Source organism: Solanum stenotomum, chromosome 10 (genome assembly GCF_019186545.1).
Source record: "Solanum stenotomum isolate F172 chromosome 10, ASM1918654v1, whole genome shotgun sequence".
NCBI lineage: Eukaryota > Viridiplantae > Streptophyta > Magnoliopsida > Solanales > Solanaceae > Solanum > Solanum stenotomum.
In genome coordinates, this window is record NC_064291.1 from 51,533,041 (window position 1) to 51,548,434 (window position 15,394).

At 32.7% G+C, this 15,394-nt stretch overlaps 2 protein-coding genes across 2 annotated transcripts in view; one reads left to right on the forward strand and one right to left on the reverse strand.

Annotated features, from left to right (window-relative positions):
* The window catches only part of LOC125841392 (lon protease homolog 2, peroxisomal), a 369,735-nt gene that overhangs the window by 310,189 nt on the left and 44,152 nt on the right, over positions 1–15,394 (reverse strand). The gene's annotated exons all lie outside the window — the stretch shown is intronic.
* LOC125841407 (novel plant SNARE 11) lies at positions 3,425–11,714 on the forward strand. Its single transcript, XM_049520529.1, has 10 exons — positions 3,425–3,568; positions 3,680–3,772; positions 5,977–6,070; positions 6,169–6,206; positions 7,507–7,595; positions 8,592–8,671; positions 9,900–9,956; positions 10,064–10,156; positions 10,241–10,315; positions 11,240–11,714. The coding sequence occupies exons 1-10, from the start codon at positions 3,492–3,494 to the stop codon at positions 11,327–11,329; spliced, it is 786 nt and encodes a 261-aa protein (XP_049376486.1). The 5' UTR covers positions 3,425–3,491; the 3' UTR covers positions 11,330–11,714.

Below are 15,394 nucleotides of genomic sequence, written 5' to 3' on the forward strand. Positions count from 1 at the left end.
TCATTAAAATTCCAATAATAAGCCAGGGGCCATTATAAGAGACAACAATATTCTCTAAATTGTTTCACAACATATTACGTTTTTCTAATTTAGTGCTAGCATAAATAACAGTAAACCACCAAAATTCTTACTAGGACAAACCTGGATCATGCCATGGAGCTCCTGAGATGAATGATTAATGCGGTTCAACGTAACCATGCTGGAAATCCTAAACAACACAATACTCCCAGAACTGTCTTGTGCGGGGACCTCATAATAGTCATCAAAACCAAACTCATCCTTAAGATTAATATGGTTTTCCATCTTAGTTTCAAGCAATGCAACCATGCATGGACTATGACTCCTAATGAGCTCCTCGAAGTTTCTCTTAAAATCATCACTATTAGCACCCCTAGTGTTCCACACAATGAAGCTAGATGGTTGGTTCATTAAAAGACCGCTCATTGTTGGGGTATATGGCCCCTGATTTTCCTTGTTCAAGAAGTGGCTCTGATACATAGTCGGGGTCATCACTACTGCATACTTTGCTAGGGCAATGTTTAGTGGTGGCCTGAGGTCAAATGATCATTTTTTCAGGGCTACTGGGCAATTGAGAATGTATTTTTTGTCCTCTTCTTCGGGGAACAACATAAGGGCTGAGTTTCAAAGGCTTGAAACTTCTGTGAACGAACCCGATGATACTGGAATCACGTTTTTCTCGTTTTCTCCTAGTGGTGGAGGAAGAGGAATATCCATGGAAACTGGGTTTGGGATCATAATGGGGTGTCCCTGGATCACTGGCATTAGTTGCCGCGGGAAGAACAGAGGGTTTGAGTTTATTGTCTCCTAGGGAGTAAAGAAGGGGAGTTGCATCATGTTTATCATATTTGGGAAAACATTGAGATGATGATGTCACGACCCGAGAGTACCCCCTAGTCGTANGGGGGGGGTACTTGTGCTGGTGACAGAAGATTCATTGTATTGGTCAACCACATTTGATTGACAAAGTTCTCCATGGCTAGTTTCATCCCCTCTGTGATCAACTAGGTTAAGAAGTTTGAGTTCTGAAGTACTATGATGGATTCTACCATTGATGTCCATAGAGAATATTGGTGCATGTCCTTGTAGTGCCATCTCCACCCATGACATGGGTTGGTGAAGACGATGGACAGACTGAGTTGCAAACAAAAGAGGGGTTTGAGAAGTGGCTGAGAAATTGGGGTTTTTCATTCTTAGGTTGAGGTTCTATTGTGAGCGTGAGAGAGGATGAAGGCGTACCTTCTGATGGATCGGAATGGAAGCTCGGAACATGGTTGGTGCTATTAGTATTAGTATTATGGAAGGAAATTTTTTTAGAAAGGCAACGAAAATTTAGGATCAAATCAAAATGGAAACATTTGGATGGAAGGATGGATGTCGTTAAATCGTTGATTATTAAGATTATTTGTTTATACATAATCAACTCGACTTGATTAGACAAATAAGAGCAATTTTAAGATTATTTGTCTATACATAAGTATGTTTTGTTGTTAATAATTTTAATCATAAGCCAGTAAGCAAGATAGTTTTAAAAACAATTTGTTAATATTAATTAAATATTTATGTATATGTATATGTTTAGTAGGGAAACATTCAATCTTACCTTTATTGAATAAGGAATAGGAACACGAATAAATATGAGTACGTTACTTCAACTAGCATATGCATAGTTTTTATTAATACATGTTTGATCGCGTATTATTATTTCATTACGATATATCTTTTATAAATATCAATTAGCATGAAGATGTAAAGTAATCAAAACTGAAAGATTTATTTTTTCTATTGGTGCATCAAACAAGTCATGAAAATTATTTGATAGAGACATAAACCCAACCAAAAGTAACATATACTATTCGAAATAGACTACTGTCCCCATGGCTATAATATTAGATTACAACTGGCCTATGACAAGTATTTTATATTGAAAAAAATTCGAAAATAGCAAACATAACATATATAATAATGTTTTATAGCTATAATTTCGATAAATGCGCTCCATAACTATAGTTCTATTTGCTATGGAGATTGTGGTTAGTATATTTCGCTTGTGAATATACAAATAGGGTAAGTATAAACAAATTTTGTATTTATACATTTAGTAATTTTTCAGAACTCCGTTTGTATATTTCGCTTGCCAATATACAAATAGTGTAATTTATTATGATTTTTTCATAAATCATATACAAATAGCTAGGGTAAACATATACCAAAATTCTGGATTTATATAATCAGGAATCGAATTATACAATTTTTGAATTTATAAAAGTCAGGCGAATAGCAAGGTTTGAGAAAACTGTAATCGCGAATTACACCTTTTTTTAAAACTATAAGTATAGTATTTTTTTTTCCAACATGTAACTACAGTACCTAATATAGGCTAAATATTTGTTATTCTACATAATTTGTCCTTTTATATTCCGATCATAATCGAAGACCTTTACACAAATAATCGATCATATTAATAATTATTTTTCTTAATTAGTACTATATAAAAATTACACATTACTTATTGTTGGTGATTTATATTACACCAACACAACTATAATGATATAAATATCATATACTTATCGACTATCTTAAATTTAGACAATCAAATATACGTCAGTTAATTTTGTTTTCTTAGTTTTTCACCGATGCTTGATGTTTATATTAAAATTCGATTATATCTGGATTCGCACCATTTAGAGCCTCTTAAAAAAAATTTCCATATGATATTCGATGTTCATTGCCCAATTATATCTAGTTTCACACCATGTAGGACTCCATTTTGAAGGAAGAATTTTTCCACATGGCTCGAACCCGATAAACTTTCAGATAAAAATAACTTCATCCACTGCATCACATTATTTGGTGATGGGACGATTTAACTTAATTACACACAACTACCTGAAAATCCGAAACAAAGTAAACGCATGGGGGACCCTACCAATCATTTTCAGACAGCCCCAAATTGAACTACCTAAAACATCGGTTAACATTACTATTACTATTAATTAGTGTACTAATTAATTACACTGATTACTAATCTTTGACTAATTAATAATTACCATTCCTATTTTCCTTTTTTTCTTTTTTAAAAACCTTCTTCAAAAACCCCTCCAAAACGCTCAAGCTTTTAAATTCTCAAAAATATTCGCCGAAAAATATAAAAATATTGAAAAAAAAATGCCTGCAAATTCACGAGAACAGCTCATACATGGTGACCTTCTCATTTCTTCTATGTAATAATCAAAAAATCAAAAAATTTCAAACCCTATAATCTCAACTTTCATCAGATCCGTAATCAGATCCGATCATTTTTTTCAATTTTCTTTGATCCGATTTGAATCTGCATTGTGTGATAATCGAATTTGGAACAACGGAAAGTTTCAAATTCGTGAAATTTTCCGATCTGACATTTGTTTTTGCGATGTTTTGAGGATCGGCATTGGTTGTGTTTATTGTGATTTTGTTGACAATTACATTGAGGAATGGCTTCATTGTCTGGCCTTAGCGAGGAGCTTGGGGAAATCGAAGGACAGATTTTGGATATTTTTCGAGCTCTTTCGTAAGCAATTTTTGTTGTGTTTCTCCTATTTCTATATAAAAAAAAATGTATCGCAAGTGTTTATTGATGTGGATTTTTTTGTTTGTTTGGGCATTTGTATTGTGTTTTTAGAAATGGGTTTCAGAAATTGGAGAAGATTAAGGATTCGAATAGGCAGAGCAGGCAGTTGGAGGAGCTAACAGGAAAGATGCGAGAATGTAAGAGGTATTCATTGCAGATCCCTTTTGGTGATTTATCAATGTGTTTAATTTTTGCAATCTGCATTTGCATTTACTGTAAAATGGTGAACTTTGTTTTTGATGTAGAAGAAAAAAATGATCTTTTTGCTTTCATGAATAGGATTTTAGACAGAGAAATTGTCAATAAAGGTGCTTACTTGCTGGGATTGGCTGTACGAGTCCTCCATATCCATTTCACTTCAATATTGTGAATTTTTTTCATTAATTGACTAGTTTTACTCTGCCTGGTCAACCTCCGGAACCGTCCTTTATTTGAGTTGGCGCTGAATGGGCAATGTATGCTCCTATAAAATGTGAAGTTCAAGCAGGTGGAGTTGATTGCAGTTCGAATTGTGTCCAAATGATACATATTTTGAACTTAAAAGAAACAAAAAATACCTGTCAGGAATTGTCACGTTCCAGTAAATGGCAAAGTAATGTAGTTTAATACCATATGCCACTTTTTCTTTTTTACCCCTCCTCCTAGGAGCTCCCACCTTTGCAAAAGTTTAAAGAGCCATGAGGGTTTTAGCTGATGTAGGAAGATCTCCTTGTAATCAGTTGGATACAAATGGAAAAGAATCTAACTTTTGCATCATATTTTTTTGCAAATTCTGATATTTTCAGAATTCTGATTAGTGAGATCAATATGAAGTTGTTTCATGTTAACAAACTGTCTCAGTTGATCGTTCAACGAGATTCCAAATAACTGGGATTCCCCTTTCAGTACTCAGAGGAAAACAAATACAGTATTTTGCATGAACTTCCTGCTTAACTTTGCATTGTAAGATGTACGTCAGGTTGATTGTAGAATGCCAAACTATATTACTTGTAAGTTTGGATCATGTAGCTAGTTTTGGAACTTGGAAATTGCAGATGAAAGGAACAGTGGTTACCCAAGGTGTATTTCTGCAATTGGATGCTAAGAAATTAGTCAGGAAGAGTACCCAAAGGTCAATAAAGTGGGTGCAAAACTTGGAGACGAGAGTTCAAGTCCCACGAGAGATAAAAACACTTGGTGATTTCTTCTCATTTGCCTAAACCTTAGTGAAAAAGTTATCTGATACCTGTATTGGTGGAAGTGAGAACAGTCGAATCGTGCACAAGTGTCCTAGACGCTACCATTATATATAAAGAAAGACAAAATAAGTTAGTCAGGGAAAATTTGAGGAAACGGGTGAAGAAAATATTATTGTTTATAGGAAACAATCCACAAAAGATATGTGAGAAAACAAACAGAAAAAAGCTGTCTCTCATCAACGATTCCGAAACAGAAGATTTGTCTATCTAGGTTTTCTCATTTACCGTTTTCATCTCCATGGTAATTAAGTTTTGAGCTTCTGAGAGAGATGAACTTAACAAAGAACATTGATTGGCAACCATAATCACTTTTCGATCTCTCCGCAACAAGAATAGTGATCCTCAATTTCCTGGTTATTCCTGTTTGAAGAGGAGCCTTGGAGAAATATTAAAGTTGTCTTTGTGTGACCTATAGGTCACGGGTTTGAACCGTGGAATCAGTCATTGGTGCTTGCATCAAGGTAGATTGCCTACATCACATCCTTAGGGGTGCGGCCCTTCCTAATCCTGTATGAAAGCGAGATGCTTAATGCACTGGGCTTTCCTTCTGTTTGATGCCACCATTGGTTAGCGTTATGTTCTTGAGAGTTGAGACATCCAAAATGGTTGAAGAAACATAAAGTTGTTGGATTTGATTTACTTTCCATTGTTTTGTTATTTTTTTAATTATGAACGGGATCCTTGGAGCAACGATAAAGTGTCTCCGTGAGACCAATAGGTCACGGGTTCGAGCCGTAGAAGCAACCACTAATGCTTGCATTAGGGTAGGCTGTTTACATCATACCCTTGGGGTGCGTCCCTTCCCTGTACCCTACTAACATGGGATAGTTTGTGTACCGAGCTGTCCTTTTTCTTTTGTCTTGTTTTTTCCTATCAAAGTTTTGAGATCCAAATGGAATGAAAAAGCGTTGAAGTGTTTCTAGTGTGTAATTGGAATCCTTGTAGTCAATTTGGATTATGACAAGAATGCAAGAGTGATTTGGAGAACCTTTAGTTGATGTCTCCCTTTATTTTTCCTTGAAAATTCTGGTAATTGAACTATATTGATACACAATCATGCACTGACAGATAATTAATTGGACATGCAATGATGACTAATTACTTTGACAGGCTTATCAAGGAGTTTGACAGAGAAGTAAAGGATTTGGAATATAAAAGTGATGCAGATACTACCAAGATGCTGAGTGAGAAAAAACAATCAATGGTCAGGTTCATTGGGAAGCTTTTCTATATTGTTGATGCCACATTGAATGGATCTACTTTTTCCTGAACTGATCTTTCTTTTCTCGTCTTCCTTTGCAGATCAAAGAGTTGAACTCTTATGTTGCTCTGAAAAAACAGTAAGTTTTATTGGTTAGCTTTACACATTTTCTACTTCATTTTATTAGTCAGTTGGTTTTTGAACTGATTTACTTTTTTTAATGATTCATCAATCAAAATATATGCTTTCTTCAAATATCTTGGCGCAGAAGGATTATACTTCTTTTGTTCCAGAGTGAGTTGTTTGTTAGCACCTTTACAAATTACAGTATTACGAGTCTTCTCTTTCCCACCATGGAACTGCCTTTCAAATTTTATATTGTTAGCTTTGCCTTGTGGAAATTGAAAGGTCCCTTCTACTTCCCTAAAAAGTCTTATCGCTGTCCCTTACGTCCAGGACAGCTTGATTGGATGTTAGACTGTGATGCTGGTGAAAGTGGATGCAATACTTTAAACAGTATATCCTTGGATGTGCCTGCAAGGCTACAAAAATGAATTTTCTTCCCTCAAGACTTGATGCCCACAAATGAACCTAGGAGTATGCAGCAGAGTTAGAATCATTAAATTTAACAACTGATAAGAACATAGCATGTCACTTGTATATTCACGTGAGGTTCCTGACTTGGACATAGTACAAGGTTTCCAGCTTATTTATGAGTTATTCAAACTCAAATATACTCCTTAGATTGTGATACTAGTTGAAGAAATTGACAATAAATTCTGTTTCAAGACGTGGATTATTCATGTTAATAGTTAGTCTTCAGTTTTCTAGGTAGGTGAATTTGGTGAGAGCCTAGAGGCTGGAAATAAACATAGAGGTCTAAGATTATACTTTTTTACTGCTAAGTATTACTACTCAAGTCGGGTTAAAGAATAAAGATTAAGGGTGTGTTTGTACAAAAGAAAATGCTTTCCATGGAAAACAGTTTTCCTAGAAAATATTTTCTTGGAAAACAAGTGAATTTCTTACTTATTTTCTAGTGTTAGGTAAGTAAGCAAAAAAAAATACTATTCCGCAAGCATTTATATGTAATATAGCAAAACACTATGAGAGTGGGATGGGGTGGGGAGGAGACAATGAACCTGGAATGACATATGGAACTTGTTTTCCCTACTTTCACTAGGGAAGCCATTTTTCTAATTTTTATGAAACTTGTATAGGAATGAAAATGTTTTCCTCCATACCAGACACACACTAAGACTGTTTTTCCTTTGAACATACAGAAGTAGAACTTATGTTTTTCTTTATTGATAAAGTGAACTAGAGCTTGTGTTCACATTCAGACGAACAAGAAAACCCCAACTTTTTGGTTTTGTTGTATATTGTTTCTCTTATTGCTCTGTATTGTACACTTAATTCTTATGTATGTGATTCTCTAGATACGCAAGCAATATTGAGAACAAGCGAGTAGATCTTTTTGAGGGTCCCGGTGAAGGGTTTGCTGAAGAGAATGGCTTGCTAGCTTCAAGTAAGCAGATCTTTCACTTTTGCATTTTTAATTTTATTCATCCTTCATTTCTATCTTATCACTCTCTTCTTTGTGCTGCATTTTGAATTTTGACATATATAATGCTTTCTTTTGGACTGATATACGATGTATTTCTTCTTGGCTCTCATCTGATGATTAGTAGTCCTATCTTTTTTTATTGTTCTCACTTGTTTCTCTGCTGAAGAGCTGGTTTTGAGGTTTCTTTTCTGTTATTTGTTGGTGGAATGGGGTAGTGGAAGCTGTCGTTGAAAGAATACCAGTTCTTGCTGGTAGGGTCTGGTTGAGATTGATACACAATTTAGAAGGTTACTTTGCATAATTCCAAATTATAATAGGCGTCTTTCTACAATTGCTGAAAATGTCTCATAACTCAAACTATGAGAAACAAAATTTTTCCATGTTCATTTTTTGGGCTTATGGTTAGTGTCAAAATTAAAGTTACACTAGACAACTCTGATCACTTACTAAGATTCAAAATGAAAGTTATTGACGCCTTATCTTCCTCACCATTAAACTAATGTACGATTTAACCTTCACTTTTTGAATTGCCACAAGTTAAATTGCATAGTGGTGATCGGAAGACTGTAATTTAATCAAAGATGCATCCTCTATATACGTGATATTTGTATGGGAAGCACAATTAAATGCCAAAGCTAATGAAATGAAACGTATGGTCAAGAGGGGTGTGATTCAGAGTGACATTCTTTTGTCTGGTTCAGATGTTCGGAATTATTTAAGACAAATCTGAAAGTAGAGACTAGGTTGTCGTGTATGTTGTCGCGATGCAATCTGATATATGAATGACTCTTTTTTTCTTCCATACATATGCACATATACATACACCACATTTTTTGACAACTTGCAATGGAACTTTGACCTCATTGATTTTTGATTATTCCTTATACATATGTTTTAAAATAATTTTCAAAGCAATTATTCCTATATAACTTTCTGAGTGCTGATATAACATTGCAGATATGAGCAATCAACAGCTGATGGATCAAGGAAATAGGATGATGGATGAGACAGATGAAGCCATTGAGAGGTCAAAAAAGGTTGGTATATCATTAATTTTATTTTTTGTATTGCTAAGATGAATCTCAAACCATATCACCAGTTGGTTCATGATGATTTTAGTTGCCCTTCCCGCCATTTCCAGACTAACAAATTATACGATGAAGAAATGAAACATCTACGATAAAGAAATGAAGCATTATTATGGTCCTTGCTTAAAATGTGTCCGTACCTTTTAGATGAGAAACATTTTGTTTCTTTTCATTTTATTTCCATTTTTCAGTTTTGGAGATTGTTGTTTCTTGGGAGATATATGATAGTGTCTTGGGAGTTCTAATCACAATTGAGTCGGACCTGGCTTGTTCTGTATTTGGTCAAGTGCAAATCCCTTTTTGGATTAAAGTTAGTAAAAAAATAGGACAGTCTAGATTCATATCACTCAATTGGGAACTTAATGTGGAACTTAGCTGAGATTTGATTTGATACCGAAAAAGGGCATCACCTCTAACATCATTTTTTACTCATTGCAATATCATACTTCATGGAATGCTATCATTTGCTTTTTCTGTGTATGTTTTGGACTAATGGATTCCCAAGCTAAGGTTGACTATAACATCGATTCAATATCAATTATAGCAAAAGGAGTAAATGAAATCTGGATCAAACGAGTATAATCCCACAAGTTGGGGTTTGGGGAGGTGTGCGTAACCTTACTCCCTTACCTTGTGAAGGTAGAGATACTGTTTCTGATAGACCTTCGGCTCAAGCAAAGTGTAATAATAAAATCAGGTATGGAAAAGAAGATACAATAGTGAATGCTGAACATAATGGAGAAAAACATTAGTAGTACTTTTTTTATTATGAAAATAAATGTCTGGCAACAAAGATGGGAAATTGCAAATTAAGATAAATTACTAATTGAGTAAGACTGTTATAGAGGGGTAATTTTACTAAGAATATGCTGTTATAGTGATGGATTTTGTTGTTATAAGTAAAATGCTGTTATTGAGGTTCCGAAACAAATCCTCAATATTTTGTCAATAGGATTTGAAACCACTAAATGAGCAATGAAGTTTTATGGTAAATTTAGACAGTAGATTAAATAGCGACGGTTCCGTTTGTGCATAATGCTTACTGGTATATTAGTCTATTAGGAGCTAGTTAAAGCAAGGCATATGATGCCATTTGAGAAGCGTCTCCTGTGAACTAGGGTTTTTTACTTGCTTCATTGTTCTGTAGAATGGCTTTTACATGCTCTTTTCTCCACAGGTGGTTCATGAAACTGTAAATGTTGGAACTGAGACTGCTGCAGCACTGAAGGCTCAGGTATATTATTTGGAGAAAACTGACATGTTTCAGATGCAAGACCGTAATTTTATATTCAGTTGTTGCCCTTGCTTTGTCCTATGTCTTATATTTGTCTGCTTGCCCAGACTGAACAAATGAGCCGGATAGTCAATGAGCTAGACTCAATCCATTTTTCAATAAAGAAGGCTACACAATTGGTCAAGGAACTCGGTAGGCAGGTCAATTTCTAAATTGTACAATCCCTCTGTCATTACCTTTTCTTTTTATGTCATTCTGTGACTCTAAATAAGATCGTTCTTTAGGTTGCAACTGATCGTTGTATTATGGCCTTGCTCTTTCTGATTGTGATTGGGGTCATAGCAATCATTATTGTGAAGGTCAGATGTCTTTCCCCTTCTTGTGTAGTGTTACCAAATGCATTTGTTTTTCATGCCCTTTAACATTCCTCAGTCCTCACGTTAGTATTATTTATCAAATATATATGCATAGTAAACTATATCCAAGCATCATGTTGGATTTTATCAATCGTACTTAGTTTGCCACCTACAAATTCACCCAATTTGCTAAACTGTAGCGGTCTTGTACTTGACAATGTTAGTACAATACTGTAAATTACATTTGTTGCTCTATTTGTCTATGTGCCCATCTAGCATTTCATGGTACAATTTCTTGTACCTTTTAACTATAAAGCTATTAGAGAGCCTAATGGCCTACTTCAAACTATCATTAGAGGTACTTTGGCGCATTAGCAGATGAAGTGTCTAGCATAGCATAATTAAACTTCTAGTTTTCCCAAAAAAAAAGTGCTATTGCTAGTTATCCTAACAAAGGCTTTTCTTATACATCCAAGGTTAGTGCTGTATTTTATGAATGTTCACTAGCTAGTCCAATTATGAAGTACTGCATATAAAAGTCACAGTAGCACATGGGAAAGTGCAGCTAAAGGTGGGTAGCTGATCTTTGAATAGGAGATATATGATAATTATGGAAATTCCGATGAATAGTTTCATGTAAGCAACTTGCATTTCCATTATTTTGTCATGAATGCAGCATTACCATTCACTTGTTAGAAATGTGTTCCCGAAGGGTCTTTACTAGAGATACGACTTTCAACTTTAGTCCCGGTTGGTAGCAGCAATGATAGTGATAGAAATAAAAGGCGTCAATTTATAGAGACTTCAGAATTGGAGATGTACCATTTGATGGAACCCACTGTTCACTTCTTCATAAGGCTTTATCATTGATATTTGGTGCAATGACATATCTTGAGGCTAAAACTGCGTTAACTTTTGGATTTGCAGATTGTAAACCCACATAACAAAGACATCCGGGACATCCCTGGATTAGCCCCTCCAGCACCCAGTCGACGATTACTTGCTTATCCTTATTGAAATCTCGAAGCCTACCATATTCAAAAGGATAATACAATCTACTTCCCAGCGGATTTACTTGGTTTTTGACTTAAGAACGGAGAGTGACCGAGCACACGAGCAAGGCAAGGGATGAAGGAGAAATGCCTGGTTCAGAAAGAAGAGTCTTCCATCTTCTCTCTGGTAATGATAGTTTTCCATTCTTTGTGATGTTTAATGAGATAGATTCATATGATATTTGTTTGTATGATTATTATCTTTAATTCTAGTTAACTGGAACTTTTCATTGAGGAAAATTTGAACTACACAAAGCTTTGGCACTGGTTGATTTATGCATAGACCAGTATTGTATAATAGCATCATTAATCTTTATTATACTTATAAACCTCTTTTAGTTATTGTTCAATTATTCCAACAAGTTGATGCTAATCAATTATTTGACAAAAGCTTTGGTGGAAAATAATTTGAATTTATTAGGCTTTTGTTGAATGTTTTTCCAATTTAGTGTGTTTGTCAAATTCGATTAGTTCTGCCTTATTGCCTTTTTTTCCCTTTTTTGTGATCAATCTCAGAAATGTTATCTTTGAAAAGTGGAAATTTGATAAAACATAGTCACAATAATGATTGCTATGACCCCAAGTCCCCAACCAAATTTGATATAAAATTTTGAAAATTAATTTTATATATTGTACAATTATGTAAAAACTTGGGTTTGATGCCAAACCATCTTTCTACCTTTTTGAGGTAGGGTGAAGTCTGTGTAAACTTTACCCACCTTACTCAGTGGGATTTCATGGGGTATAGTTAAAGAAGTTGACATATTTTAAGTAGTTAATTTATATACATAACAGGTGCTTAAGAACTTATAAAATAAAATTCTAAATGAAATTTACCAAATATGATGAAGGAAAAAAAGGGGCATGCACATGTGAAATTTAGCCTCTATATATGGTACCAAATTTTATAATTGTCAGAAATTACGTAGTACTCCATATTTTAGTGAAAAAGTAAAAAAGAAAAAAATCAACCAAATCAGCAGACTGTTTACCAGTTCACTTAATAAGTCAAAGGGCAGTCCTAAAGTTTCATGTCTCATTATCATTGCACTTATGACACTAATAAATACTACTAAATGATTCTATAATTTAATACTTTTTAAATTTTATTTTACTTCATTTCAAAAAAAAAAAAAAATCTTTTTTCCTCAATCCTTTATAAAATTAAATAATGTGTTTAATTAAAATTTCATATCTAATAAAAAATAATAAATTAATAACACAACTTTTGATTTCCTAGTAAATGGGATATGCGAGAAGTAAAGAAAGGCATAAATTTTAGGTAGACATATGATATCATATCATTAAACTAAAATTAACGTTACATGTAAAAGTTTGACCAAAATTAGTGTGAAAAATTCTTCATTCCACAAACACGTGGAAACAGAAAATTGAGGACGAAACTTTATTTCATTATATACTCCTTCCGTTCACTCACGAGTGTTAATTTGATTAATCTTTAAAATTAAATTAATTTATCGAAAAGTATATAAGAGATACAATAAGTTACCATTCTTTTTATACTAATATAATAAAAATGATACTATATATTAAAACATTAATTAAAATCTATACAATTTAACTTTCGAAAGAAACATGACAAATAAAAATAAACCATTTATATTGTGGCTAGAGATCCAACATTTAAAGGTGGGAATGGAGACTCTTACGTCTTAACTGGAAGCATTAATTAGTCATGTAGAACTGAATTCATGATGTCCATAGAGTTAATGCACAATGATTTTTTGGTCTATGTAAGTGATTACCTCAGCATCCTATGTAGTATTTTACGCTTATATTTTTCATATTTTATTTTTTAAGAATCAAACATTATATATTTTTATCATATTAATATAAGAAAATTGCAATTTGTACAGTTTTTTTAATATCTACATTTTAAATTGAAAATATCAACATAATTTAATTTGATTTTAGTTTTAGAGACTAGTCAAGTTAATTCTCATAAATCAAAACGTAATAAGTAAAATGAATAAAAGAAGTACAATAATTTAACACGTCACCTTCTTGAAAATGAAAATCTCTTGCTAATTATTTTTTTCAAGTCTTTAGCTGATTTATGTAAAACAAATTAATATTAATCAATGAATTTCGAATATCAATTACTTAAATACAAATTAATATTAATCAATAAATTTCGAATATTGAATGCCGGAAGAAAAGAGAAGGTCCAAAGGGTGAAAACTGAAAATCATTGGTTGGTCTATGAGTTTAATTAATGTTGACATATGCAAGAAAAAAAAAGAACTAAAACAAGGAACAACAGCTCATTATTAGCTGTTGTTGTTACTATACTTTTCAATATAAGTAATACTTTTCAATAATAAGAATTAGGATAAAATAAATTCAATGTCAATTTTCATAATTGGTAGACTAGATAAGTTTTGTGTTTAAATAAAATTGATAGTGTTGGAATTGCTTTTTTTTTTTTTCATTCGATGTTTGATATCTGTTTTGACCTTAACTAATCTAACTTTGAAATCAAATATATTCTATCAAAATAACTTTATTTCACAATTTAAACTCGAACTGTTTAATTAAAAACTTATAAATACTTACCACTCGAACACGAAATAGTAGGGTAGTTGCCAACCTTATTAGTGGAACTATGGAAGATAGAAGCAAACCCAAGTCAAGTAAAAAACAGGTCAAACTCATGATACCTTTGTTGAATAAATTACAAGATATATACATATACAATTAAAGAAAAATGCCCAGCCCCAAATAATTAATGAGAGCATAGATATATATTTTTCACTTTGATTACTCATAATTAATATTTTATATTTCAATTTAAATATAATTACTGTATTTCATTTTAAGCAGTCAAATTAATAGTCTGTTTGATCAAGCTTTTGAAAGCAACTGTTCTGAAAATATTTTATACTTTTCATAAAAAAATATAAAAGTAACTCGATAAAACATTTTGCGTGAACAATTTATCAAATTAAATAAAAGGATTAGAAATCCAATTTGAACACAACTATTAATGATATGAATAAGCCGAAAGCTAATCCAATTTGAACAAATATTCCACAAGGAAAGATCATAACCTACTTTTCTTTTTTTGGCAAAACAAGAATATGGTACAATATTTAATTAGATAATCATGGAGATGGATTTTAAAACTTTTAAAACTCTAAACCCATAAGAAACACATGCAAATGCATTTTATATAATGATGATAGTATTTGCCTAAACATGATGTTTAGAATATTAGTATTTATGCATATTGTATATTAAAATTTTTATTGAGTGGAAAAATAGTTTGATTGAAATATCACTATCAACAATAATATATTCAATGTAATTTTATACGTTGAGTCTGAAGAAAATAAAGTATACGCAAACCTTACACTACCTTATAAAAATATAGATGTTGTTTCCAAATTCCAAAAGGTCTCAATTCAAATAACGCTTTGAAAGTTATCGAGGTTTACAAAAATAAAACGATAAGTATGTCATTTTTGGACGTTCATATCAAATACGTAAATTGAAATAAGATTTGGTGGATTTTGTTTTTTAACAAAGTATAAAAATATTCAATTTCTTTTGTTTTTTTGCAAAAATTAAAAAACGAAAATCCTAAACACTTTTTGAAACAAAAGCCACCACACTAAAGTAGTGATAAAATAATTGAGATTCTTCGCTCTTTAACTAGAAATCTCAAGTTTGAATTTTGAACATGGAAAAAATTGTATAAGAAGAATCACCTTTAAAAATGAACCATTAATACTTGAATGAATCTGAATTAACAGACTTTTTGATACTTTTTTTTAATTTTTCATTCGATATCTGATATTTATATTGGAGCTCGATTAAATTTGAATTCGCGCTGAAAAGTTTCACACTAAAAAATAAAACACTCCCAAATAAAGATAATTCTATATCCAAAAACTCAAACCCGAAATCTCGAGGATGATTCCAACACTTCACAACTCTCTTTTACATTGGTTGTTTTTGTCTTACGTCGTCCTTCGAGGGCATTTAAGTCAGACAACTAATAGTACTA

Excerpts from the sequence above, each read along its gene's own strand:
- LOC125841407 (XM_049520529.1), top strand. The coding sequence starts at position 3,492 with ATGGCTTCATTGTCTGGCCTTAGCGAGGAGCTTGGGGAAATCGAAGGA. Across the intron at positions 6,207-7,506 it reads TATGTTGCTCTGAAAAAACA|ATACGCAAGCAATATTGAGA; the intron begins GTAAGTTTTATT and ends GTGATTCTCTAG. Across the intron at positions 10,316-11,239 it reads TAGCAATCATTATTGTGAAG|ATTGTAAACCCACATAACAA; the intron begins GTCAGATGTCTT and ends TTGGATTTGCAG.